The sequence below is a fragment of the Myotis daubentonii genome, chromosome 9, assembly GCF_963259705.1.
Source record: "Myotis daubentonii chromosome 9, mMyoDau2.1, whole genome shotgun sequence".
In the NCBI taxonomy this organism is placed as follows: Eukaryota; Metazoa; Chordata; class Mammalia; order Chiroptera; family Vespertilionidae; genus Myotis; species Myotis daubentonii.
Window position 1 is genome coordinate 57,218,382 of NC_081848.1, and position 24,767 is coordinate 57,243,148.

Here is a 24,767-nt window from a genome sequence, read left to right on the forward strand (position 1 = left end):
CGGCATACTTGTCACGTGACATTGGGAGAGTCATGTCACCCCTCAGAGCCTCAATTTCCTCATTTGTTCAAAGAAGGAAATAATATCTTTTTCCCAATAGAGTAGCAAGAACTAAAGGAATCCATTGTTTGCAAAGTGCTTGCATTGAATGTCTTCTTCCTGGGAATCATCATAGCTCACATACTGAGCCCTCACTCTGTGCCCTGCACTGTTAGGTTACTGTCTCACAATAACCTGAATAGGCAGTTGATCCATTTTATGGACGAGGACGCTGAGGCTCAGGCAGTTTAGGTCATTTGTCTAGGATAACTCTGCCAGGAAGTGCTTGTGGCATGATTGGAACCTAAGTGGTCTGACTAGCAGGTGTTCTCTGAAGTGACTACAGACATTTGAAGTCACTACATAAGACTGCAGCAAGAGCAGAACCCAGTGCAGGCAGCTGCTCAGGCAGTGCTTGCGTAAAGCACCGAGTGAGCATGTGGCTCTAAAGCAGTGGATCTTGGCTTGATATTCATGGGTAAAGCAGGAGTAAGGATGGTGCCAGGGTGTGGAGCAAGATGGAAATCCAGGTTAGCGATAAGCCCTGCCCTTCTCTCTAGCCACTTGCTATGTATACACACAAGTGGGCAGGTATCAGGGTGTATCTCTGGTGGTTGTGGATAAGTAGATTACTGGAGATAACAAGGGAGGAAACAGCAGTGGGTTCCTCCCTTCCCACTGCTATGTACTGTCTTCTGGGTCCAGGCAGAGATGTATACTCCTTGGTATAAATAAGTTCACATTAGCCGTATTGCAAACCTTAACCGTACTACAAAACATATGCTGAGAGGGAGGGCTGGTGGTACCATTCCACATGTGCTCAGGTAGGAACACACACACAACCCAGTCACACGTTGGGGCTCCTGGAGCCCAGCTTCCCAGCAGCCTTACCTGCCTGGAGACCAGCTGAGAGCCAAAAGCCTTCTCTCCTGAACCTGGAGGCAGCTCAAAGGGTTGCCACAAAGTCCCATCAAGCCTCTTACTTTACACCCAGTTTGAAAGGAACTGGCTCTTTTACAGAAGGCCCAGCAACTCAGCAGGCCCTAAGGGCATCAAACACTATTACTCATAGCGATGTCTGTGGGCCATCAAGGAAAAAATGAAACTGGGTTCATTTAAAAAGCAGGGATCATGATAACCCATTTGGGAAAGATTTCCAATGGAATAAAAATGTGTGGCTCTCTGAAGTGTAAACTCTTCACAGTCTAGAATAACTTATTCCCCAGAATTTAGATAGCCTAGAGTTTATTAATTGGCATATGAATAAGCACCATTTATTTAACCCTGTGTGCCAGACACATATGCTCTCATTTAATCCGTAAAACAACCCTGTTTATCACTGTTGCACAGGTGAGCGACCCCAACCCCCAGCCAGAACATGACTTCCCCAGCTGGTAAGAGGCAGAGCCAGATCTCAGTCCTTGTCCACACCAGCTCCCAAGACTCCAAATACACTGCCCTTATGATTACTGGGACTTATGAAAAAGCACAAATTAATCAAGTCATGCATCGGGAGATGGCAAAGGTGGGATGGAAGGAGAGTCATTGCCCTCCGAGTGGGCATGTGGTGGCACCAAGGACATCGGGCAGAATGGGACTCTTCTGAGAGACCAGGGAGCAGGGGAAAAACCACCAGCTGATTTCAGGCCCCACCCACCACCCCATGCAGTTTAAAGGTTATGTGGCTGCACCTGTGGGGTAGGTAGCATACTCCTTGCTAGATGCTGGGGATGCAGACGTGAACGTGTTACCAGCTTTACCCTTGATAACAAATGGTGCATTTTGATTTTCATAAAATTGTGAATAATTAGATAATCACTCTTAGTGGTATTCAGGTTCTGGGTAAACACTCTATGCTATTGTTGCAATATTATTTTTGTACTTCAGAACAAGCAGATCTAAACCATTTAATCACGTACTGCTCAGTCATGGAAACAGTATGTTGATGACGTGGCCATAGTTAGAGCGAGACCTCTTGAATGGAGGCCAAACAGTAGTGTTCCCTTTACAACTGCTCGACCGGAAAGCACCTCTGATGCTGAATGATTGGCTCACTTTCTCGTCACACTGGCATTTCCTTCCAAGAGATACATTTCACCCTTCTCCCGGAGCCGCTATCCTAATGCTACCACTGCCTTCCGGCCCCATCAGGCTGTCCGGCATATGGGTCTGGATTTATAGTTGAGTCCATAGATGCATTTGTTTTGCGGCATTTTTCTTGGGTTCCTTACTTAGAATGTCACCCCTTCCCTCCCCCACCCCCCACACACACTTCACTTGAAGGCTAATTGCAGTATAAACTTATTATCCTCATTGGTTTAACACAGTGTGATTATTATGTTTTCTTGTTACAGCTAATAATCAGGTTCTTTACTTCAGTCAATCTGTCAAAATGTTCCCTCTTTGATTTCAGCCTGTGTGATATGGAAGGATGTGGCATTATAAGCAAACAAATGACTGGCATGCTCCTTGAAATTCTGTCAGGGGTAATAAGTGAATCAAAACAAAGTCACTCTTCAGCTGCCATCACCTTCCCCCTTTTATTTCTTTGAGCCTTTGACAGCAGCCTGGGGGTGGAGAGAGCGCTAAGCTCAGGGAGGTGGAGGGGGATCAGAGTGGGGAGGCAATGGGAAAGACACCTCAGTTGCTAGGGTGAAATGATTCTAGAGCTTTTCTCTAGACTCGTTTCTTTGGAGCTGGGGGTGGGGACGGTGGTTTTGTTCTTTCTTCTTGTGTGGTTCTTTTTGCTGTTCATTTCTTCTGAACGTTCACAGATCATGGGTCAGTGGACTCAGGGTTAAAGTAATAGCAGCCCTCAAGGCTCCAGAACTCTGGGAAAGAGACAGCTCTGGAGAAGCGGATTCTGAGTGTCTGAGGCTTAGACAGGAAGCCTGCATGCTTTAGCTTAGCCGCTGCCTAAAATCTTTCACACGTACCCAGCTCCATTTTTGCTGAGTTGTGCAATCCCCTGAGGGAGCCTGTTTTGATGCCTGGGGATATTGTGGGTTTATTTTCCAAGGGTGCCCCTTGGGAGAATGGTATTCACTGCATGAACTACTGAGACAGCAAGTGACGTAGATGGGGCTGACTCATGTCAGGGCTTCTTAGCATGGCCTGTGAAACTGGTTTTTAAAATAAACCTGGGTGTTTTCTTGTGACTCACTTATGCAAAAAGTTGAGAGCTGGAGACGAGGGAGGGGAGGGGAATCTCCAGATAATTAATGATTCTTGTTGGATGGATCTTGATTGATGAACCTGAGCTATAGAGTGATTTATTTTCTCTCTTCCTTGCTCTTTTCAATCGATAAAGAGACTTGAGATCATGGTTTGGGGATTCACTGCGAGAACACATTATTTAAGTCTCAAATGTAATCAGTTTCCCAAGGATTCGCCCTTTTTTCTTTCTGTTCAGCTCAACGGGGCAATCACTCACCGACCTGCTGCCGTGTGACCCCTCCCTGTGAGGCAGCAATGATGGGCAAGACACAGTCTCTGCCGAAATATGATGGTGAGGGTGCGAAAGTGGTTCCACTGTTCAAGTTCTCTACACTCTGCATCATATGCAGCTCGGGATGCAATCAGGGACTCACAAGGGTCTTCATGGGAGGGAGGCTGGGGACTGGCATTGGGTTGGGCCTCGCAGGGTGGCCCTAGGTGGAGGCACTCAGGTGGGAGGGCCGGCATGCGTTTGGAGACTGGGAAGTGTGAGGTTTGTCATTTTCCTAAGGGTCAGCATAATCATTACCGCTGAGCGCTTGGTAGGTGTAGACATATCTCCTTCAGTCACTGTAACACAGAGTGAGTGGCAATTTTATTTTTTTCTGTAAAAAGCTGGGTAGTAAATATTTGAGGCTTTGTGGGCCAAAAGGTCTCTCTGTCACCACTACTCAACTCTGCATTGTAGAGTGAAAGCAGCCATGGACAGCAACGGTGTGACCGTACCAGTAGAACTTTGTTTATAAACACATGTCAGATGTGTTTGGCCGGCTCCCAATGTGCCACCCCTGTTTCTAATATATTTGGCATAATCTCCATTGTATGGAGGATAAAACTGAGGTCTGAGCAAAGCTAATAGAAATTCATTTGCCCAGAGCCAGGGGCCTACTTGACTTGGTCAATTCTAAAACCCATGCGCTTAACTTCCACACGCACTGCCTCCTCTGCAAAAGGATCAGACATGGTCTGGGGAAGAGCAGGGGATAATACGATGCCCTTGAATCTCAGTGTGATCGCTGAGAACTTTAATTCAGTGGGAAGTGCAGAGTCATTGATGATCTTTTGAGCAGGCGATCAGATGAGAGCTGTGCTCTGGGAGATTAAGTTGGCAGCGGTGTGTTGGTGGATTAAAGCTCAGAGAAGAAGAGCTCTTGTTTTAAACAGCCTGATGTAGAGAGATTCATTTCTTTGGCAGAGCCATTTCTGACTGCTGTGTAACATTAAAAGTTCTCCCTGGTGTACCAGCTACTTACATGACTTGGACACAGATCTGGCCCTTTGCCTTTCAATGTTTATCTCCCTCCCTCTCACCCTGTTAACAATTTCATTTAATGATCCTTGACTTTTCAGATTGGCCACTGTGATGACCAAGATGGCACACCATTTTCTTAGCTTTCTCAGTGCTTACAAAGTTGAAAATGATCTTTAGCTCTATTAGATTTTTAATCTCTGACAACTTGGAAGTCACAGGGAAGGAAAGTGAGGAGGATTTAAGGGTGGTCCCAGGTGTGAAATAGCACCACGCTGCAGTGTGCAGTGCACTTGTGGGTCTCTGCACTGGAAGACTGGGCTTCTGGGTAGGGGTGGGGTGGGCAGGGCTAATCAGTTCTCAGGTCTTGAGGAGATAGAAAGTGCAGTCCTGCCCTTCCCTTTTGGGGCTGATACCCTCATAGTCCCAGGTGGAGTAGTCAGAGGTGCCCCCTCTATGCTTTGCAAGATCAGGCCCTGACCGACAGACCCCATCCCAGGGCCCTGAGAGGCATGGAGGGGAGGGCCCCATTGTGTGAGAGTACTCTGGACAGGATGTTCTGAAGAATAGGATGGAGGGCGAGAGTCCCGGTGAGGGCAGGGCTCCCGCTGCTCTTTAGTCACAGGAGGTCTACAGACCGACTGCTGAAGATACCATGATAACCTTTATCATTTGGATGCAGACACCATATGGATTAGTCTGTGAACTGTTGGTGCTAATAAATGCCCAGTTGAGGTAGGATAGTTATCTTTTTTGAGTAGTCATTTGCTTGTACCACTCTGGGGGAGAAAAAGTGCTGACAAATGGGGTCTACATGTCCCTCCATTAGCTCAGAAATCCATGCATGGAACTTAGCACTCAAAATTGGTGAGGAGGTTTTAAATTGTGTTTTCATTTGGCTTATGTCAGTTAGGAAAGTTTTCAGTGAGAGCTTTTTCATGCTTGTTGGCCTGTTTGGAAGAAAACATCGTTTTGTGCTGATTGTGTGACCAAGAGGAGCAGGTCTGTGTATGGCTGCAAAGGGGTCTGCACTCCTGATCTCATGGGCGACCCAGCCTCTGCCTTTCGGAGTGCGGTGTACACCAATGCTGCATTCAGATATGTTGGAATTTGCTGGGTTTTGTTCACAGAATCCCAACAGTGAACATGATGCCTGGCTTTTCAATTACGCCGATTAAATTTGAGATTACTGCGAGGCCATCAATAACTCCACTCACACAAGAGTAATTGAGGGGCTCTGTGTTTTCGTACTTGGCTTTTTTTTTTTTTTTTTACAAGGGACCCAGGCTCCTGAGAACTCGGTTAACTCAATAGCCCTTCATACCCAGAAATGGCCCATTAAAAGATGCCTATTGGGTGGTAACCTCCCCATACGTTTTCTCAATAAAGAGAAAAAGATTGGACGGGGCGGGGTGGCGGCGGTGGGGTGGGGGAGGCCTCTCTTGCATTTAGAGCCTCAGCCTCTCAAAGCATCTGGCGCAGACTGTTTAGTTCCGTGTCCCCTGGCCCATTCAGGCCTCTGCGTGTTTTGAAGCTTTCTTTAGCTTTTCCCTGAGCCTTGACGCAGATCTCTCAATAGGCGAAAGCCCAGCTATGGCTGCTGAATGCCCCCTCGGCACAATGCCCTGAATGTTAATGGCACTGGCTGGCCCTAGACAGCTCGCCCGAGGGACGGGGGCTGCTGCACAGGCCCAAGCAGCTGCCTCAGACCAGATGGGGTCCGACTGGCTTCCTAAAGTTGCTTCTTTGCTCTTTTGCAGATCTACACGGACTGGGCCAATCACTATCTAGCCAAATCAGGCCACAAACGTCTCATCAAGGATCTCCAGCAAGATGTGACGGACGGTGTCCTCCTGGCTCAGATCATCCAGGTTGTGGGTAAGAGCAGATTTTACGCCGGGGATGGATGAGTCACCGTGGAGACCCAGGCAGGGTCGAGTAGAGCAAGGGGAATGGAACACTGTAATCTCTAAGAGAAATACGATATTTCTGTCCCATATGTTGAGAATTTATTTGGCTGGTGCTCAGGGAGTGTGGGTACCAGCTCCCTTTTCCTGATAAGATCACCCACATAGCAATCTCATCTTGATCCTCTGAAAAGACAGACTTACTCTGGCCAAGGCTAGAAGATGCTGGTGGTTTGGGAGGGGCTCTCTGCCCCGCTTCAGACCTCCTACTGTCTTTCTGGCTCTCACATTCTCTCATTCTTGCCCCTTCTCTGTTGGTACCTTTTGTGTGGATTCCTCTGGAAATATTTCCAAAAAATAAAAAGATTTTAAAAAGCAACATGAGGTTGGTTTCATCCTGCCAACTCTAATTGGGCTTGAGAAGTCAAAGGATCAGACTCTGGAGAGGGCTGGTTCTGGTTTTAGCATAGCATTAGGGGAAGGGAACTGGGTGGTAGGGTTGTTAATGCCATGGCCATGTGCTGGGAGGAGATGGTTGGTCCAGGAGGGCAGCTTTGCCTTGGGCTTTAAGGGATGTGCCCAGGGGTCCTGCCCGGGAGCTCAGCAGACCGAGGAGGCAGGGGGTCAGATATATGGCATCAGGCTGAGTGTTGTTGCTGGCAACGGCCAACTCATGCCAAGAGAGAAGGCACAGAGAAAGGACAGCCCCTTGGGTGTTGTATTGTTGGGAAAGTTGCTTACCCTTCAAGTGTGAGAAGTAGCCTTGTTTAGTTGTAACTCTGCTCACATCTGTGGGGGCTGTGCCTGAAAACACAGGCATGTCGGCCCTTAGCTAAAACTTTTGGACTGTGGCTGCCACTCAAGGCGAAAGAAGCTTCCCTGCTGTCCTGAGATGGGGTTCTTCAGACTAGCTTCCTTTGGTCCTCCTTTTCCATCTCTCCTTTCTCCTCTCCTCCCTGGATTAGTTTCTGTTACTGTAAACAAATTGCCACAAACTTAGCAGCTTGACACAATAAATATCTATGATCTCGCAGTGTCTGTGTACTGGGGGTGCAGGCGTGACTTAGCGGGGCGCCTGTGCAAGGTTGTAGTCCAGGTGTCGGCCAGGGTTGGGTTCTCATCTGGAGGCTTGAACAGGGAGGGGCCCAGGTCACTCAGAGAGTTGGTGGAATTTATCTCCTTGCAGGTATAGGAGGTGAGTCCTGACTTCTTGCTGCTTGTTCACTAGAGGCCCCTCTCAGCTCCTAGAAGCCCCTCTCAGCTTCTGGCCATATGGGTCTTCCAACATGGCCACTTTGGTCAACGTCTTCAGTATCAGCAAGAGAAAAAAGGTTTTTGTTGGGAGAAAGAACCTTATATAATGTACCATCCTATCACCTTTGCCATATCCTGTTGGTTAAAAATAAACCCTTGAGCCATAACCGGTTTGGCTCAGTGGATAGAGCGTCGGCCTGCGGACTGGAGGGTCCCGGGTTCGATTCCGGTCAGGGGCATGTGCCTTGGTTGCAGGCACGTCCCCAGTGGGGGGTGTGCAGGAGGTGGCTGATTGATGTTTCTCTCTCATCGATGTTTCTAGCTCTCTATCCCTCTCCCTTCCTCTCTGTGAAAAATCAATAAAATATATTTAAAAAATAATAATAATAAAAAAATAAACCCTTGGTCCCACCACACTCAACAGGAGAATATTGTACAAGGGTTTAAACTTAGGTGAGAGGATTCTTGGATCTGCCACACTCCTTTCTTCTTTTCATCCTCTTCCTCCTCCTCTTTATCATTATTCCTACCAAGCTCTTTTGAATGTTTCTCTCATTTAATTTCCTCTACATCTCTATGAAGTAGGCAGTATTCTCCCCATTTTACAAATGCAGAAACTGAGGTCCATGAACCAGTAGCCCAATATCACATCACTAGTGTGCAAGGGAAATCTAAGCTGGGTGAGTCTGCTTCTGTGCTTGGCGGCATTATACCCCCCTGTTAATTCAGAGACACTGAACCCAGTACAAAGCTCTTCTTCTCTTCCCTTCAGTTCAGCAGGCAGTCATGGAGCACTGACTGTGGCCAGCATTCTGCTCCTTCCTGGGACTGGAGGCAAGTGTGCAAGGCTTGGAACCTTGCAAGGAGTAGCATCTTCTTGGAAAGGCCTGCCTGTAAGAGATGACTTGCACCTGAGCTGGGTTTGGTTCCCCATCTCAGCAGGGTAACATCATGTAATGGACCAACTCTGACTGAGTCTTGGGCCATGCAGAGTGTTTCTACCAGGAGTCCTCTCTGCTTTCAGCACAGACAGAAAGACAGAAAGTGGGAGAGGACCGTGCCCAGAGGCCTTGCCCTCATCCCGGCTCCATCCCTCCCCACCGTGGGACCTCCGAAGAGTCGCTTAACTTCTGCTATCTCTGTTTCCCCTTCTTCACAATGGGCACAGCCATGCCTGCTTTGTCTGCTTTTGTGGCAGTTTTATGAAATGCAAGGAAGGTATCAAATATGAAATATGTTTAAAAACTGTGAAGTGTTCCTGGATAGCACCTGGTAGGTGCTGCCTAGAAAGGTTTGTGGAGAAGGATGATGAGGCTTTGATAGCAGTGTCAGTGTGTCATGATAGATTAGTGATGTCCGTCGGGGGCCCAGAAGTGGTGAATGGTAGTATGTATGTTGTGAATTCAGTAAACATAGTGCTATAGAAATGTAAGCCAGCATGGTTCTTCCTGTTACTCAGGAGGTTGTTTCCCTGAATCTACTCAGATGACATCAGCGTTGCTAGACTGTTACTCCTCTGGGCCTGGAGCTACTGGAGTAGGCGTCAGAGGCTCAAGTGAGTGCCCGTGACCAGGCTGCCCCTCAGGCCAGCAGCCCTGCAGGAGAGGCTGGAGGGACCTCTATCATTCCACCGGCTGCTGTCCTGGCCCTGGGTCTGCGTCATCTTCTTTTCTGGGTTCACAGAATTTAGCAAGGATTAAGGATGAGAATTTTATGCACTGCAGCCCCTGCTTCTGCAAGTCTGGGTCGAATTTTTTCCAACAGGTGGCCGGGAGGTTTCCTCTTCTCAGCATTCGGTATTCTTCTTAACATTCTTCTAAACTGTATGTCATACCCTCTTCCTTTCTAGGACTCTGCTGCAACTCTTAGCTCTAAGTTTAGGAAGGGACCTTTAAAAGCCCCAACCTGATGCATGTATGCAGTTAATAGACTCTGTTAAATAATATGATGGGCAGCTTACTACCTGCTCAGGTAACTAGATCTACCATGGAGAATTGGAATCCTTCAAAAGCTCTTTTATTAGGTGGAAATTTACCCCCTTGGTGGTATCTCTATACAAGTACTAGTTCTTTCCTCCAGGGCGACAAAAAAACAATCTAATCAGGGACAATGAGAGCATCAAAATAGTTGAGGATGGTCATGGATTATAACTATGGAACAAAATGGAACTCTGTAAGTCTATACTGACAGACAGATAGATACATCAATGGAGCAGAGAGGGCCCCACTGTCCAGGAGAATGCTGACCGATAAATGTGGAGGGAAGCACAACCTTTCGGTAAAGATTAGTTAAGGCGAGAATTACCAATGGTTGCAGAAATCGAGAGAAGGAAGTTTGATGAGGAGCAGACTATTTGCATGGTCTCAGTGTCTCTCACTAATTGCTTATTAGTTCCCAGGGAAATATAGTAACCACACAGGGGAGAATCCAGACATCATGACCAGGGGGTCAAGATGACATTACTGGTAAGGGGCAGATGGATGTCAACGTGCTCCTGGTGTCATAACCAAGAGAACACAGCACTGATGCTGAATCCAGTCAGGGGTGGAAAACCTGAAACTAATCCTGAGGAATCTCAGGCAAACCCAAATTGTGGAATATTCTATTAAAAACAAAGCTGGCCTGTATTGTTCCAGAATATCAGTGCTGTGAAAGACAAAGGAAGCTGAGACATCGTTCAAGACTAATGAGACATGACAGCTGAATGTACTTTGTGGTCCTGGCCTGGAATAAAATGCTATAAAGGACATTTTTTTTTACGTCAATTGACAGAATTGGAACATTGGAATTATATCAATGCTAAATTTTCTGAATTTTCTAATTCTGCTGTTAGATAATATTCTTGTCCTTTGAAAATACATGCTAAGTATAAGGGGCAAAGGACATGATAGATGTAGACTACAGAAAAATAATTCAGAAAAAGAGTGTGCCCTATACAGAAAAAGGGATTTTGGCGGGTGGGAGGGCGGGGGAGAGAAAATGAGAAGGGATGAAGGAATTCTCTGTACTATTCCTGTCACTTTTCTGCAAGTTTGAAGTTATTTCAAAATAAAAAATTAAAAAGAAAGTATCTCAATAAAGGCCCATCAATACTTGCAGGAAGGGAGATTGTCCCTTTAAGGGACAGCCTCTCGCTAGACCCTGGAGGAGTATTGTGCATAATAATTAAGGACTTGTGGTGCTATGAGGCTTGACGCATGATTTTGAGTGTGTGTGGGGGAGGAGGGGGGAATTAGGGAATTTACCTGTAAGTAATTTCCTATTTCCTATAAGCTAAACTTGGAGTCAGTTAGGGTGGAGTTACTAGGTGAAGCAGTCAGGAAGGGCATTCCTGGCGGAGGAAACTATGTGTAAAACAGCTGGAGCATAGAGTCAGAGGGTCAACAAGGCAAAGTCAGGCAGGGCTACCCAGTACCAGGCAGTGAGTTCTGAGCTTTAGCTTCAGTACAAGAGCCAATGGTTGAAAGAGCTGATTTTCAGGTTGGGGAATGACTTGAAGGAAAAGCTAAATGCTTTTCACGGACACTGCTCCTATCTAAGTCTTCATCTATTCCACCTGGAGGTGGGCTTCCTAGATAGGGGGGTTATTTGGGTCTCCATTTTTCCATCATTGCCATCCGCCCGTGGGGCAGAAATGGACCTTTGCTGCCTCTTTGCGTCCTTCCTTTAGTGACCGAGGGCTGGCTCTCTCTGAGTTCAACCCCTTATTAGTGTGATTACCTTCTTGAGTCATGAGCTGCCCAAAGCCAGCAGTTGCCATCACGGTGCCATCTCCATGAGTTAGTAGAAAGGTTTACGAGGCCAGGATAACTAGCACGAATCAAGAGGGAGAGACAGCTCCCCTTTCCTCTGTCACTCAGGGAGGATACCAGAAGGGGCTGGATTCAAGCAAGGGGCGGAGGCAGGAGAACAAGAAAGAGGTGAGAGAGAAGGAGGGAAACAGGATGAACCGAGAGGATTAGAAAGAAGGAGGAAGCCAAGACCTAGAGGAACAGCTTTCCTGTTAGACTTGAAGAGAGCTGATAGTTTATTTTCTATCACCATCTGGGCTGCCTCTGAGCACAACTAGGAAATTCGAACACGCAGGAGTGTACCTTCTTTCTCTTGATGACCTACTAGCATTGAGTGATCTTGGGTAAGTCACCTGCCTTTCTGGGCAGCCAGTTTCTCTCTTTTCCCACATACATAGGACCATGAATGGATGCATGGGCTGGTGAATTGCTCTGAACTTATCAGAGGAGATCTTTGGAAAAGTAATGAGTTTGATGCCACTTTTCTTATTTAAAAAGTGCACTAATGCTTTCCAGTTACTAAAGTGTTACCTTGTGTGCTGATAAGTTACTACATTAATGGGCTAAGAATGTATTGAGCATGCTGGGATGAATAAATTACCATTGAATGCTGGTTGTAATCACAGTTGAGGACTTTGGGGACCAATGCCTTTGCATCTGGTTATCTGCTTTGGGGCTGTAGCCAAAGACCCCCTACAAGATTTAATAAATTTGGCTCTGAAGACCAAGTTCTTCTTCCTTTTTACTAGCAGAATCAGAACTGCTATTATCACTCTAAGTATTTATGACAACCTTGGACATACTTGAGAATTTAAAGGAGAAGTCTTTAAATTGCATGAAATTGGAAGCCAGGATGTCCAAGACTTGCTTGCATTTTTATTCAGTGTTTATTTTGAGTTTGGGCTTAGTCGTTTGATCTCTTCCCATGTACCCTTTAGCGTGGTCAGGAATAGGCTCCATCCCACTGTTTTATTTTGAATGTTGTAAATGGCAGAATTAGGCTCGTAAGACTTGTGATAATTTGAATTCAAGGAGCACTTGACTATGGTTTAAGGGACAGACCATGAAAAGGAATCAGAGAAGTAATTAGACCAAGCTTTTGGTTTCATTTATCCGGAAGATACATAATCTTTAAAATGATTTCTTAGATCTCAGTTATCCATCCTTTGCTTTAATGGACACTAATGACCTAATGCTGATTTGGGCAGAATCCAATAACTTTGGCCGTCATAACTTTGGAAGATATCTTGAGTGTCACTGATGCTCCAAAGCCACAGTTTATTCTCGAGTGTGGTATATCAAAATCTACGGTCACAGTGCAGGCCTGCCATTGTTTCTCATGGATGCAGGAGTGACATTCGTCAAGGATTATTATTTTTTTAATTTTCAGTATGCACATCTATATTTACAAGTGAGAGGACAAAACAGGCAGTAACACTTTTGATTGTTTGAAATGGTCAGAGTATTCATTCCTTAGTGCCACTCAACAAATATTTACTGAGTGGTCACTGTTTGTCTCACTGCCCAGAGCTCTGGGGTTACAGTAGGAAACAAAGGAGATGGAAGTCCTTGTTCTTGTGGAGTTTACGTAGGAATGTTATATTCTGGCTGTGTTTTCTGGTGAACTTAAGAACCAATATCCATTCATTTAAATCCTGTTCATTGTGCATCTTTTACATGCTTTTTATTTTTAACTGATTTTAGACAGAGGAAGAAAGAGAGGGAGGGAGGGAGGGAGAGAGAGAGAGAGAGAGAGAGGGAGGGAGAGAGAGAATGCACATGCTCCCACCAGGGATCGAACCCACAACTTTTTAGTGGACAGGATGATGCTTCAATCAATTGAACCACACTGACCAGGGCTTATGTGCTTTTAAATGCTCTGTGACACCTCTTTTGGGAGTAGGAGAAGCAGTGGTGGAAGAGACTTTCTAAAATGCCTAATCCAGTGTTCTCTTGAGAAAACTCATTGGGTCCTTGAAGATCTCCCCAGGTGGGTCATAATCCCACCTTTATAGAACACACTGTGTGCTAGGCACTGTGCTAAGCATTTTACTGGCATTATGTAATCTATTTCTCATAGCTCCTCCTGTGACATAGGTAGCATGAGCTCCATCTCATAGATGTGGAAACTTTAGCCCAGAGAGGTAGAGTGACGTGGCCAAGCTCACACAGCTGAGAATCTGTAGAGGTGGGATTCAGACTGGAGTATCTGCCCCTAGAGCCAGTGTCCTGACCTCCACATGTACTGTTGTTTTGGGGCAGCTGCAATCACAAACTCCACCCTCAAAGATATCCTGGGCTCATTCTGCAGGGGGTCCTCCACACTTCACCATGGGAGACTGGCCCGTTCTTCCATGTTATTGGTATTTGATTTCCAGTTAATTCAGTGCACCCACTTGCTTTCACTTCTCTTACTAGGTAAAAGCTACTATCACTTCAAGAGTATCCCAGATCTAGTTTGGACTTACCATGGCACCTTGGATGAGCCGTTTTTAAGTCTCACTGTCTCATTTTCCCTGTTTGCCACCAGTTGGGAATAGGATTATTAGTAATCCTGTTAGTATAAAGCAATGTTCGTATTTCTGCCTAAAGATGGGGTGACATGATATCATCTATAGCTTTTGTGCCCTGGGAGCTGAGTCGTAGCTAGACTGATGCACTCTGAACCAGCCCGTCTTTTGTGGGGAAGTTGCTCTTGCCTGTCTGAAAGCCTAAAGCACGGTCCCAGTCTTAATTTCCACGATGCCCCGTTGCTCCAAAACTGTCGTCAATGCAGTTGTCTCTGCTTTAGATGATGACCTTGGCCCAGCTGTCCCTGGAGGACGGCGGCTGGATGAGTAAGTCCTAAAGCTTGCTAGATGCCTCTCAGTATTTCACATGCCTGTGCTGATTGGACAAACCCAGTCTAGGCCTTAGGACTTGGCTGGCCTCAAGGGTCCTGAACATCACGATTTCAAGTGTCTGTGGTGGTGATTTATTTTTCTGACTTGTGTTTCCTTTTTCAGCAAATGAGAAGATTGAAGACATCAATGGCTGTCCGAAGAACAGATCGCAAATGGTAAGTGGTACAGGGGTAGAGAGTGCTGGTGTCGTGTTAGTCCTGCCTCTGAATGATATTGACCATCTTGAAAACATTCACGCCATAAGCTTTACTCTGGGGGATTATATTAATAAACTAACAGCCATTTCCAAGTAGCCACGGTCTGCTCTTCTGACATTTGTTAGCATTTACTGCAAAATGGCTGTGATTTTTATGTAGATGGTGAGACAGCAGCAACGAAATATGGTGCTTGCTCTTAGGAACAAATTGTGCAGAACTGGTGCAAACATATGCTTCTTTAGAACTTGGACTGTTCTGACTTGTTCTGCTTCCTTAAAGACCCACAGCAATTTCTATTTGTGTATGAAGCTGAGGCCTGGATGAGGTGGTGGTATCTCCCTACTCAGAAATGAAGGCATGTATGTGGTCTGATTCTCTTTAAAGGTTGGAACAATGTGAAATCAGAACTGTGATGGGAAATGAATTATATGCAGATCATTCTCAACGTAACCTTGACAAGTGATATTCCCTCTGCTGTGATGTGCTTGCTTAAGCTCTGATAGTAAAGCTTTTATTAAAAGAATCTTTTAAAATCTATTTTTTGCTTGTTGCATGTTCTGCATGTAACCATTGAATTAAAATCCATGATCACTGTTGAGTTGAGAAAACATTAAATTGTGATGCTCTGAGTGCTTAGCTTTTCCCTCAAACATGGATATTTACACAAAGGATGTATTATTATCAGAGTCTGTTAATAATGTTAATGCCTGTTTAATATGAAGGTAGCAACTTAAGGACAACTCCTCCCCCCCCCACACACACACACATTAATTTGCTTCTAGAAATCTAAAAAAAAAAAAAAGGATAATTTTTTTTCTAACCTCATCTCACTCCAGTTGAGTAGGCACAATTTGATAGTCTCATTCCAGAATGCACCAAAATGACTTGACTGCACTATCTAATTTTCTGAATTGTTGTTATCCCAATGAGTTGGACAGATAGCCTGTTCAGTCAACTTTTTTTCATGTACACAACTTTTCATAATAGAGAGGGTGAGTGTGTGTGTGTGTGTGTGTGTGTGTGTGTGTGTGGTGAGGGGAAGTCGCTTTTCAGTGTACATTCTGAAACATGTTTCTTTGTTTTATTGTCCCATTGGAGATTGTTTCTTTTCGTTTGATCCAGGGAGCAACCAGTCCTTACATAGGAAAGTGTGGCTGCTTTGACTTTTGGAAAAGCGTGGCTGCTATTTTTGCTAGAGCTACTGCAGCTGTCTAGTGTATTAATAATTGAGAAAATTTGGAGGATAGAAGACTTAATTTTAGTGCAGGCATTTTACGCATGCAGTTATATCTTCACATGGAAGAGATGCAGTATTTCCCCCTGGGATAGATGTCAATGCCTGCATCCCAGCTCAGGCTAATGCGTATGTAGAACTGACATTTGAAGGTAGTGAACCTTTTATTCTATTGGGAACATTTGTATTTTCCGCACCTTCTACTGGAGGTGTTGTCTGTTGTTAAAGTCCACTTTCAAACTTATAAAATAAGATTCTCACCTCAGGTTCTTTTGTGAAAATTCAGTTGTATATGTTAATATCTTATTTATAAACCATCCTAGTACCAGTGCAATTTTGTGGTTTCTCCATAACTCTTTCAGCTGTGGAAGTACTGTTTTGTTTTATGGACTTTTTTTTAGAATGCAAGGATATAAAAATTATATAATTGCCTGTGGTGATGAGTTCCAGCTTAGGGGCAGGGAGGCAGACGTGATCTGGTGGCAAATGTAGCAGAGAACACAGTTCAGCTACAGGATGCGAGTCCAGGAAGATGTAAGAACCCCCACCACAGTCATTCCACTCTGTAGGAAATGAGAAGGATGATAATAAGGACAACAGGGCCATTGTCCTTTCCCCTATATTACAAAACAGTGACAAATTCATAAGGCAGAACTGGCCTGGGGCACACGGGAAGTTCTTATAGACAAGCCTGGTGTTGTTCTGGCTAATAGGACACGTGTGTGTGTGTGTGTTTGTGTGTGTGTGTGTGTGTGTGAGAGAGAGAGAGAGAGAGAGAGAGAGAGAGAGAGAGAGAGAGAGACAGCAAGAGCATATAGAGTGGAGCATTTCTATTCTTGGAAAGCACACTTTGAGAATATAGCATAGTGGATGGGCCACCGTTTCTAGATTCCTAGGTTAACTTAGGCCTTGTTTAGGGTGGCTAATGATAGAGACGTGTTGTTTGCTGAATGTTGCTTTGTTGGAGGAGTCCAGAGGAAAAGGTATGTGGAGAGCATCGTGCGGATAAAAGGAAGATGACGCACAATGAGTTAAGAAGGTGGGGAATGTACCTGTTGGGAGGGTAACTGTCAGTCCCTTGAAAATAACCAGCATGGAGTTAATGTGCTCACTCTCTAAGAAAACAGAGCATCTTCAGGGCCCTTTAATAATGGAGCCAAAGAAAAGCAATTTCATCCCAGAGCAGGAAAAATGGGTGTTATTCCAGTTACAAAAGGGGAAATTCACTTCGTCGGCTTACCAGTGGGGAGGAATGGGGGCTTTGATTTTGTGGTGGGAGGCACAAGCCTTCACCTCTTGCTCCAACCCTCTCACTTACCCTCCTCCTCCTGACGCACCAGAGCCCAGGCTCTGTTCCCTGGTCTGAATCCTACACTCCAGGCTCTGCGTCGAGTCCTGCTCTGTATCCAGACCATGGGGATGTAAAAGCAGATAGTTGTGGCATGTGGACTAGATTCCAGGGGTCTCAGTGCACAACCCTGGGCATGACATTGCATACTTTTAGCCAGTCAATTGACAAACATTCACAGAGTGCCAACAAATGCCAGGCACTGGGCTAGGCCAAGGGAATACCCTTGGTGAACAACATGTGATTCCTGCCCTCAGGGAACTCAGTGATGAGTAGGCAGGAGACCAGAGGACAACGAGAACAACGGGGCAGAGCAGCTGTTCCCACAGGCTCCTGTGTGGGGAACTGGGGCCCATTCCACCACAGGCACTGGGGAGGTTTTAGCATAACTTCTAAGGGGTGAGTCTCAAAGGCAAGAGGGTTTGCCACAGCGGAGTGATGGGTGGACAAGCATTCCCATTTCTGGAGAATCAATTTCCCTGAGGGTGTCACCGACCCTGCTGAAGAAGGTTTTGCAATATCTTTTTAACGATCCTCCCCGAGTGCTGTGAGCTGTGTCTGGTGACATTCTCCCTGCCTCCCAGCAACATCAACCCTTTGTCATGTTGCATCCGAGGTGAGGGCTGAGGCATGGACGAGCCCAGACTACAACAGACCCCACAGGCATGGTGGTCTTTTCAGACCCAGCACAAGCCTGCGCTCATCCCTGCTCCCCAAATTGCCACAGCTCACAGAGCAACCCCCCTGGACCCGGGAGCAAAGTCTCCAAAAGGAAAATAACCATCATCAACTCCTGTGGGTAGGAGTTGAACCAGGGGATCTGGAAAAGGAAACCCCTACCGGGTGGGAAATGGTGGTTAATATTTTTAACATCAGCTCTAATGTGCCTCCACACAGGGCTTTCAGGTTTACCCACTGGATCCTCCCAACTCTGCTGTGGCCGGCATGGCACTCTGCACTTTGGGGTGAGAAGATCGGAATGCCGAGTAGCGGAGCGCTGTCCCCTCCGCTACCCCGGGCAGAGGCAGAGCTGGGATCATTGGCATCTGTAACTCTGGAGCGCCCATCTCCCAGCCCTTGTGAAATAGGACTGTGACCCTGACCGAAGGGCAGAGGCGTGCAGTGACTTCCCTTTCCCCAACAAGCTTGGTCTCAGCTTATGTTTGAGTCCTTTGCCCTGTTTCAATCTGACCTAGATTCTTTGGGCGCCAAATTCTTGGAGATGGAACTGCAGAAACAACACTCCCCTCTCCTGCCCCTTCCCTGCTCCAAATCAGTCCTTTTGGCCTTTAGTAAGTTTGTGTGTGCGTCAGAGCTGGTTAACTGTTTTGTCTGTTTAGCGTTGCCGTGGCAACCTAGGGGCATCCTTTTGGCTTTCCAGTGGTGTGTTCAGCAGAGTTATGTGTTCGTTTGGAAGGAGAAACATTGCTTGGCACTCGGCCAGCCAGTGCTGGGGCGGCCTGCCTTGCTCCTGGAACCCGTGGAGCTCCGGGACATGGGCTCACTTTGGGGCAGGGATGGCCACTGCAGGGGTGGTTTTCTTTTTAAGTCACTGTTATTCTGAGTGGCTTGGCTTTTTGCTGTTGATTGGGAGAGGTGCAACGTTAGCAAGGCCTGCTGGCCCTTTCTGTGGAAAGCCCCAGGCCTGTTTCCCCTCTGGCTGGCTGACCTCAGGCCTGGGGTCACCTGGGGCCTCCTGCCCACCTGCTCCCTCCTGCGCTCTCAGGGAGTCCTCCTGCCGCCGTCCCTCGGTGCATCCAGATTGGGGGCCAGCCTGGGCTTGAGAGCCGGGCAGGCCAAGTGGGAGTCCCTTCTCTGCTAGTCTGTGCCTTGAGCTAATTGTTTAACCTTTTGAAGCCTCTATTTCCTGCCCTATATGTGGGATTGATAATAATATGTAGCTCATAAAGGTTTTGTGAGGACTAATGAGGCAATGAAAATGATAATAATGGTTAGTAATGATTACAACGCTACAATATAACTAAAGCCTGTAGAGTGTTGGTTCTGTGGCAGGTGCCATTCTAAGTGCTTTACATATACCCTCTTGGTTCATCCTCCCAACAGCCCTTTGAGGTAAGTGTCCTTATTATCCCCATTTTCCTAGCATAGGGTCAGCACTCAGCCCATGGTAGTTTCCATGGTAACGATGGTCTTAGTAGCCATTCATTTGTTTGGGGACATGGAACCTCTTGAAAATTTGAGAAGAGTCACCAGCCCTCTCCTCCCCATGTGGCACATACCCCAGAATTTTGCACACAGCCTGGGCAGATTACGGATTCCAGAGGCCAGCCCATGTGTCCCCTGAGGCTCCATAGACCCCTAAGTTCAGGGCTCCCGCTGCTGAAGGCATGGCTCTGCTCACCACCCTGTCTTTTCAGGGGCTCCTGTGGAAAATGCCAGCACCCGAGTTCTCAAGACAATAGGAGTTTGCACTTCAACACAGAGAAGGACATGTCTGTGATTTGCAAACTTCTATTCCGTGAGCAGAGTCTCTTCCTGCTACCCCCCCAACAAATAAAAGCATATGTGGAGCCCATATGTGAACGTGAGAAAAGAGGAATTGCTGCTATGAACAGGAGTAAGTGGCTCAGGGCAGAGCCATCTTAGCCTCTCCCTTTGTCCTGCCCACCCCTCCTCACTGTCACAGGTGCCCCTGAAGTCCCCTATCAGAAGGCCGGCACCTGGGAAGACGCAGTGCGATGAAGCTGGGAAGGAGCATGGGCGCTCCAGCCCTCAGGTCCCAGCGCTGCTCCTGGATCCAGCCCACGTTTCTCTGGTCCAGAGTCTCCTCTGTGAAAAGACAGACTAGGTCCGTGGTCGGCAAACTGTGGCTCGTGAGCCACATGTGGCTCTTTGGCCCCTTGAGTGTGGCTCTTCCTAAGCCTTAGGAGTGCCCTAATTAAGTTAATAACAATGTACCTACCTATATAGTTTAAGTTTAAAAAATTTGGCTCTCAAAAGAAATTTCAGTCGTTGTTCTGTTGATATTTGGCTCTGTTGACTAATGAGTTTGCTGACCACTGGACTAGGTCTTCCTTTCACCTCTGACCTCTGGGTGCTGCAGGGCATGATGGCTAGAGCATGGGCTCTGAGGACTGACTGCCTATGGTCTGGAGCAACTCCTTAGGCTCTCAGGGTACCAGTTTCTATAATGGGAATAGTAATAGTACCTGCCTCACAGGGCTGTTGTGAGGTTTCAGTGAGAAAACTTACATTTCTGAGCACTCACAATGCACGGAACATGTTAAGAGCTTTACCTAATTATTAGTTATTTCCCAAAGCAATCCTCTGAAGTAGATGCAATTATTGTCTATATTTTGCACATGGAGATGGAGGCTTTAAAAGGTTACTTTTTGCCCCAGATTACTCACCTAGGAAGCAGAGTTGGAGCTGGAACCCAAGTCTGTCTAGCTTAAGAGTATGTGGTGTTCACTGAGTGACAGAGAGAGGGTGAAATAAGAATAATCTTCGCCTCACGAATCCCTGTTCTCCTTACTTTTCATTTGTGGATACAGCAGAATCAGCTGGGTTTAGCCAGGAGTTAGCAAGAAGGGGGGAAATTGATTATTTATGGAAAGGACCCAAGTTGGCCTGTTGATGGGAACTCAAGAAAAAGGGCAGGTGGCCCTTAGTGAAAGGCAGCTTATTGAGATGGCCGTGAAGAGCCTAGCGCTAGGACACCAGGGGACACGAAAGACAAGTGGCACCTAAGTATCTCCACGGAGCCTCCTGGGCCAAGGGAAGGCCGTCTGCAACAGGATCAGGTTTCTGGGCCCAGTGACCTTGAGCCCTCCCAACAGCTGCCAGAAAGCCAGCCACATGCCTGGGCAGTGCATGAGATCTTGGGCAGCTGAGGTGCTTCTGCCCTGGGCCCCTAGGCCTATTTTTACATGACCCTAAGGGTGCACATATGTTACAGCTCCAGGAAGGCATGAGGTAAAGCCCACAGGCCACTTCGAATTTAAAGCAAAGTGGAAAGTGTCCAGGGCCGAGATCAGCAGGAAGCACCCACTATTTCCTACTCAAGGTGATATATCCACCATCACTGCCTTTCAAAGATGGTGACAACCTCCACATCTGTCTCTCTGCCTCCCTGGTCACACCTCTATTTAACCCCATCACTGATTCCCCATTTCCTTCCCCAAATACTTGACCACACAAGAGAGGGAAGGGCCTTCATGATCCAGTTACTATAATCTCTTGCCACTTGGCCATTCGGATTCTATACCGCAGACATACTAGAACTTGGGGTGCTCCAAGAAGGCTGTGTGCATTCATGCCTTTGTACTTTGTGGCATGCTGTCCAGTCTGCCAGGAAGACCTTACAATTGTCCCACCTAGATATCCTAACCTTTAATATTCAGGTCAATTGTTACTTGAAGTACTTGAGATACTTAGGTGCCACTTGTCTTTTGTGTCCCCTGGTGTCCTGTGCCTGCATTTCTCATAACACATTCTCTTGTGGTTGTCTGTGTACTTACATTCTTGAAGGAGACACCATGTCTTTCACTTGGATGTCCTGAGTAAGCACCCATGGCTTGCATGACTGGCATATGGTAGGTATTTAACAAATGTTGGATGGGTAGATGGGTGGCTAGAAAGACCATGGAGGGAGCTGCCTGGACTTGGCCATGTGGCTAGAGGACTGAAACATACCATTGTTCTCACATCATTATCTATAGCTGAGCAGTGATTTGAGCAGTGGGTATTAGCTTGGTAGTTCTGTATGGCCTTTAAGCAGTGGGTATTGAGCACTATTCTGAAAGTATCTTCCGTTCTTTTAATTCCTTTCTTCCTTGGTTTATCCAGAGGACCCAAATAGGACATTTCAATTAATTTTCAGTTTATTGACTTTTTTCTGTTGCTTGAGGTAAGTATTTTTAGACATTTTTATAGTTTCCAGAAATTAATATTAATAATAAAAATGGCAAAGCACTCTTCTAAGTGCTTTATGGGTTTTAACTCATTTTATTCTCATAAAAACCCTGTGGAATGAGAAATATATTCTGTTCATTCCATTAAAGGGTCTGGAGAACTTAGACCCTGATGTCTCTTCTGTGCTCTGTGCTCTGTGCTCTGCCAGGGGCTGTGAGTCATGCTAAACAACATCTTATCTTTTCCCCTTCTGCTGGAGAGCCTAGGGTTATTGTCATTGGCCCCAGTTCTGTCCATGTTTTTATATAATAACTAGAGGCCTGATGCACAAATTTCTTGCAAGAGTAGGCCTTCCTTCCCCCGGCTGCCGGCACTGCCTTCCCTCTGGCACCTGGGACCCGGGCTTCCCACTCAGCCCCAGCTTTGTCCAGAAGGTCATCTGGAAGGTCACCTGGAAGGATGTCCAGTCTAATTAGCATATTATGCTTTTATTATTATAGATAATGATAATAATAATGGCAAACAGTTATTATATACACTTATAGCTGGGCACTGTTTCTGTTTTAGACATTTGACCTGCATTAACTGATTTTATCTTCATAAAACCATTATCATTCCATTTCACAAATGAGGAAATTGAGGCAGAAAAAGGTTGAGTAACTTGTCTGAGGTCACACAGCTACTAAGTGACAAGCAAGGTTTGAACCCTGGAAGCCTGGCTCTAGAGTCCATTCCCTTAACGGTTAGGCTATTCTACATATAAGGAAATCAGCTGAAGAAGGAAAAAATGCTGACTGTGATGTGGAGGTACAAAAATTACATTTGTTATACTAGCCCCTCATATAGGTGTGGGCTGAGCCTTGAGATAATTCATTACATCATGGGAAGCAGATTTGGGGTGAAGAATAAGCATAGACTCTGGAATCAGGCAGATCTGGACCTCACATACTGGGCATGTGTGCTGGCAAGTGACTGAATCGAGGAGTCCTTTTCCTCAGCTGTAAGAGGGGAATAATAATGGCAGCTGCCTCCTAGGGTTGTTGGAGGGATGAATGAGAGATGGCACAAAAGGCACCTGGCATAAACCTTGCTCATGATGAGTGTCCTCTCCATGGTTGTGCCCTTCCCTGCTTACAAGTCACATATACTCTATTGACTTGTGCATTAGAAGGTTTTTTTTCATGCCCAGAAAGTATGCATTCAGTGGGGTAGGCTAAACAATGTGCTGCAATCACACTCCCGGAATGTTCACCTCCTAATCCCTATAGGAACCTGTGTATGTTACTGTGTATGATAACAGAGACTTTTTAGTTATAATTAAGGATTTTGAGATGGGATGACCATCCTGGATTCTCTGGGTGGGCTCAATGTGATCACAAAGATATTGTAAGAGGGAGATAGGAGAGTGAGAGAGAAGATGTGATTATGGAGAGAGAGAGAGAGAGAGAGAGAGAGAGAGAGAGAGAGAGAGAGAGAGAGAGAATATGAATGAATGCATGCTATTCGGCTGGCTGGCTTTAAAGATAGAGAAAGGGACCACAAGCCAAGGATGCAGGATGCAGGTGGCCTCTAGAAAGATTCCTCTGGAGCCTTCAGAATGGATGCAGCCTGCCAACTCCTTGATGTCAGCCCAGTGAACTGATTTTGGACCTCTGATCTCCAGAGCTGTAAGATAATAAATGTATGTTGTTTTAAGCCACGAAGTGCATTTTGTTACAGCAGTAGTAGGAAACTCATACGCTCTAGGATTCAAGCAAAGTAACTTTTTTTTTTTTTTATTGCTTAAAGTATTACAAAGGGTATTACATATGTATCCATTTTATCCCCCCGCCCTAGACAGTCCCCTAGCCTCCCCTATCCCCCAGGGTCTTATGTCCATTGGTTATGCTTATATGCATGCATACAAGTCCTTTAGTTGATGTCTTACCCCCCTACCTCCTGCCCCCCAACCCTCCCCAGCCTTCCTGCTGCAGTTTGACAATCTGTTTGAGGCAGCTCTGCCTCTGTATCTATTATTGTTCAAAAGTTTATAATGGTCTCTATTGTCCATGAATGAGTGAGATCATGTGGTATTTTTCCTTTATTGACTGGCTTATTTCACTTAGCATAATGCTCTCCAGTTTCATCCATGACGTTGCAAATGGTAAGAGTTCCTTCCTTTTTACAGCAGCATAGTATTCCATCGTGTAGATGTACCACAGTTTTCTAATCCATTCATCTACTGATGGGCACTTAGGCTGTTTCCAGATCTTAGCTATGGTGAATTGTGCTGCTATGAACATAGGGGTGCATATATCCTTTCTGATTGGTGTTTCTGGTTTCTTGGGATATATTCCTACAAGTGGGATCACAGGGTCAAATGGGAGTTCCATTTTCAGTTTTTTAAGGAAACTCCATACTGTCTTCCATAGTGGCTGCACCAGTCTGCATTCCCACCAGCAGTGCACAAGTGTTCCTTTTTCTCCACATCCTCTCCAGCACTTGTCATTTGTTGATTTGTTGATGATAGCCAGTCTGACAGGTGTGAGATGGTACCTCATTGCTGTTTTGATTTGCATCTCTCGGATGATTAGTGACTTTGAGCATGTTTTCATATGTCTCTTGGCTTTCTGAATGTCCTCTTTTGAAAGGTGTCTATTTAGGTCCTTAAGCAAAGTAACTTTTACTATATTAGATGGTAAGCTATCTGGGTTTATAGCAGAGGTTCATCTTGCTACTGTGAGGCCTTTGGGTTGCTAAGCTGACTGCAGGTTG

At 46.0% G+C, this 24,767-nt stretch overlaps 1 protein-coding gene across 8 annotated transcripts in view; it reads left to right on the forward strand.

The window, feature by feature from the left end:
* The window catches only part of NAV2 (neuron navigator 2), a 366,516-nt gene that overhangs the window by 115,374 nt on the left and 226,375 nt on the right, over window positions 1–24,767 (forward strand). For all 8 annotated transcript variants that reach the window (XM_059709138.1, XM_059709130.1, XM_059709131.1 and 5 more), the window contains exons 2-3: window positions 6,265–6,382; window positions 14,462–14,514. In XM_059709138.1, coding sequence (XP_059565121.1) covers window positions 6,265–6,382; window positions 14,462–14,514 — 171 coding nt within the window. The remainder of the gene's footprint in view (window positions 1–6,264; window positions 6,383–14,461; window positions 14,515–24,767) is intronic.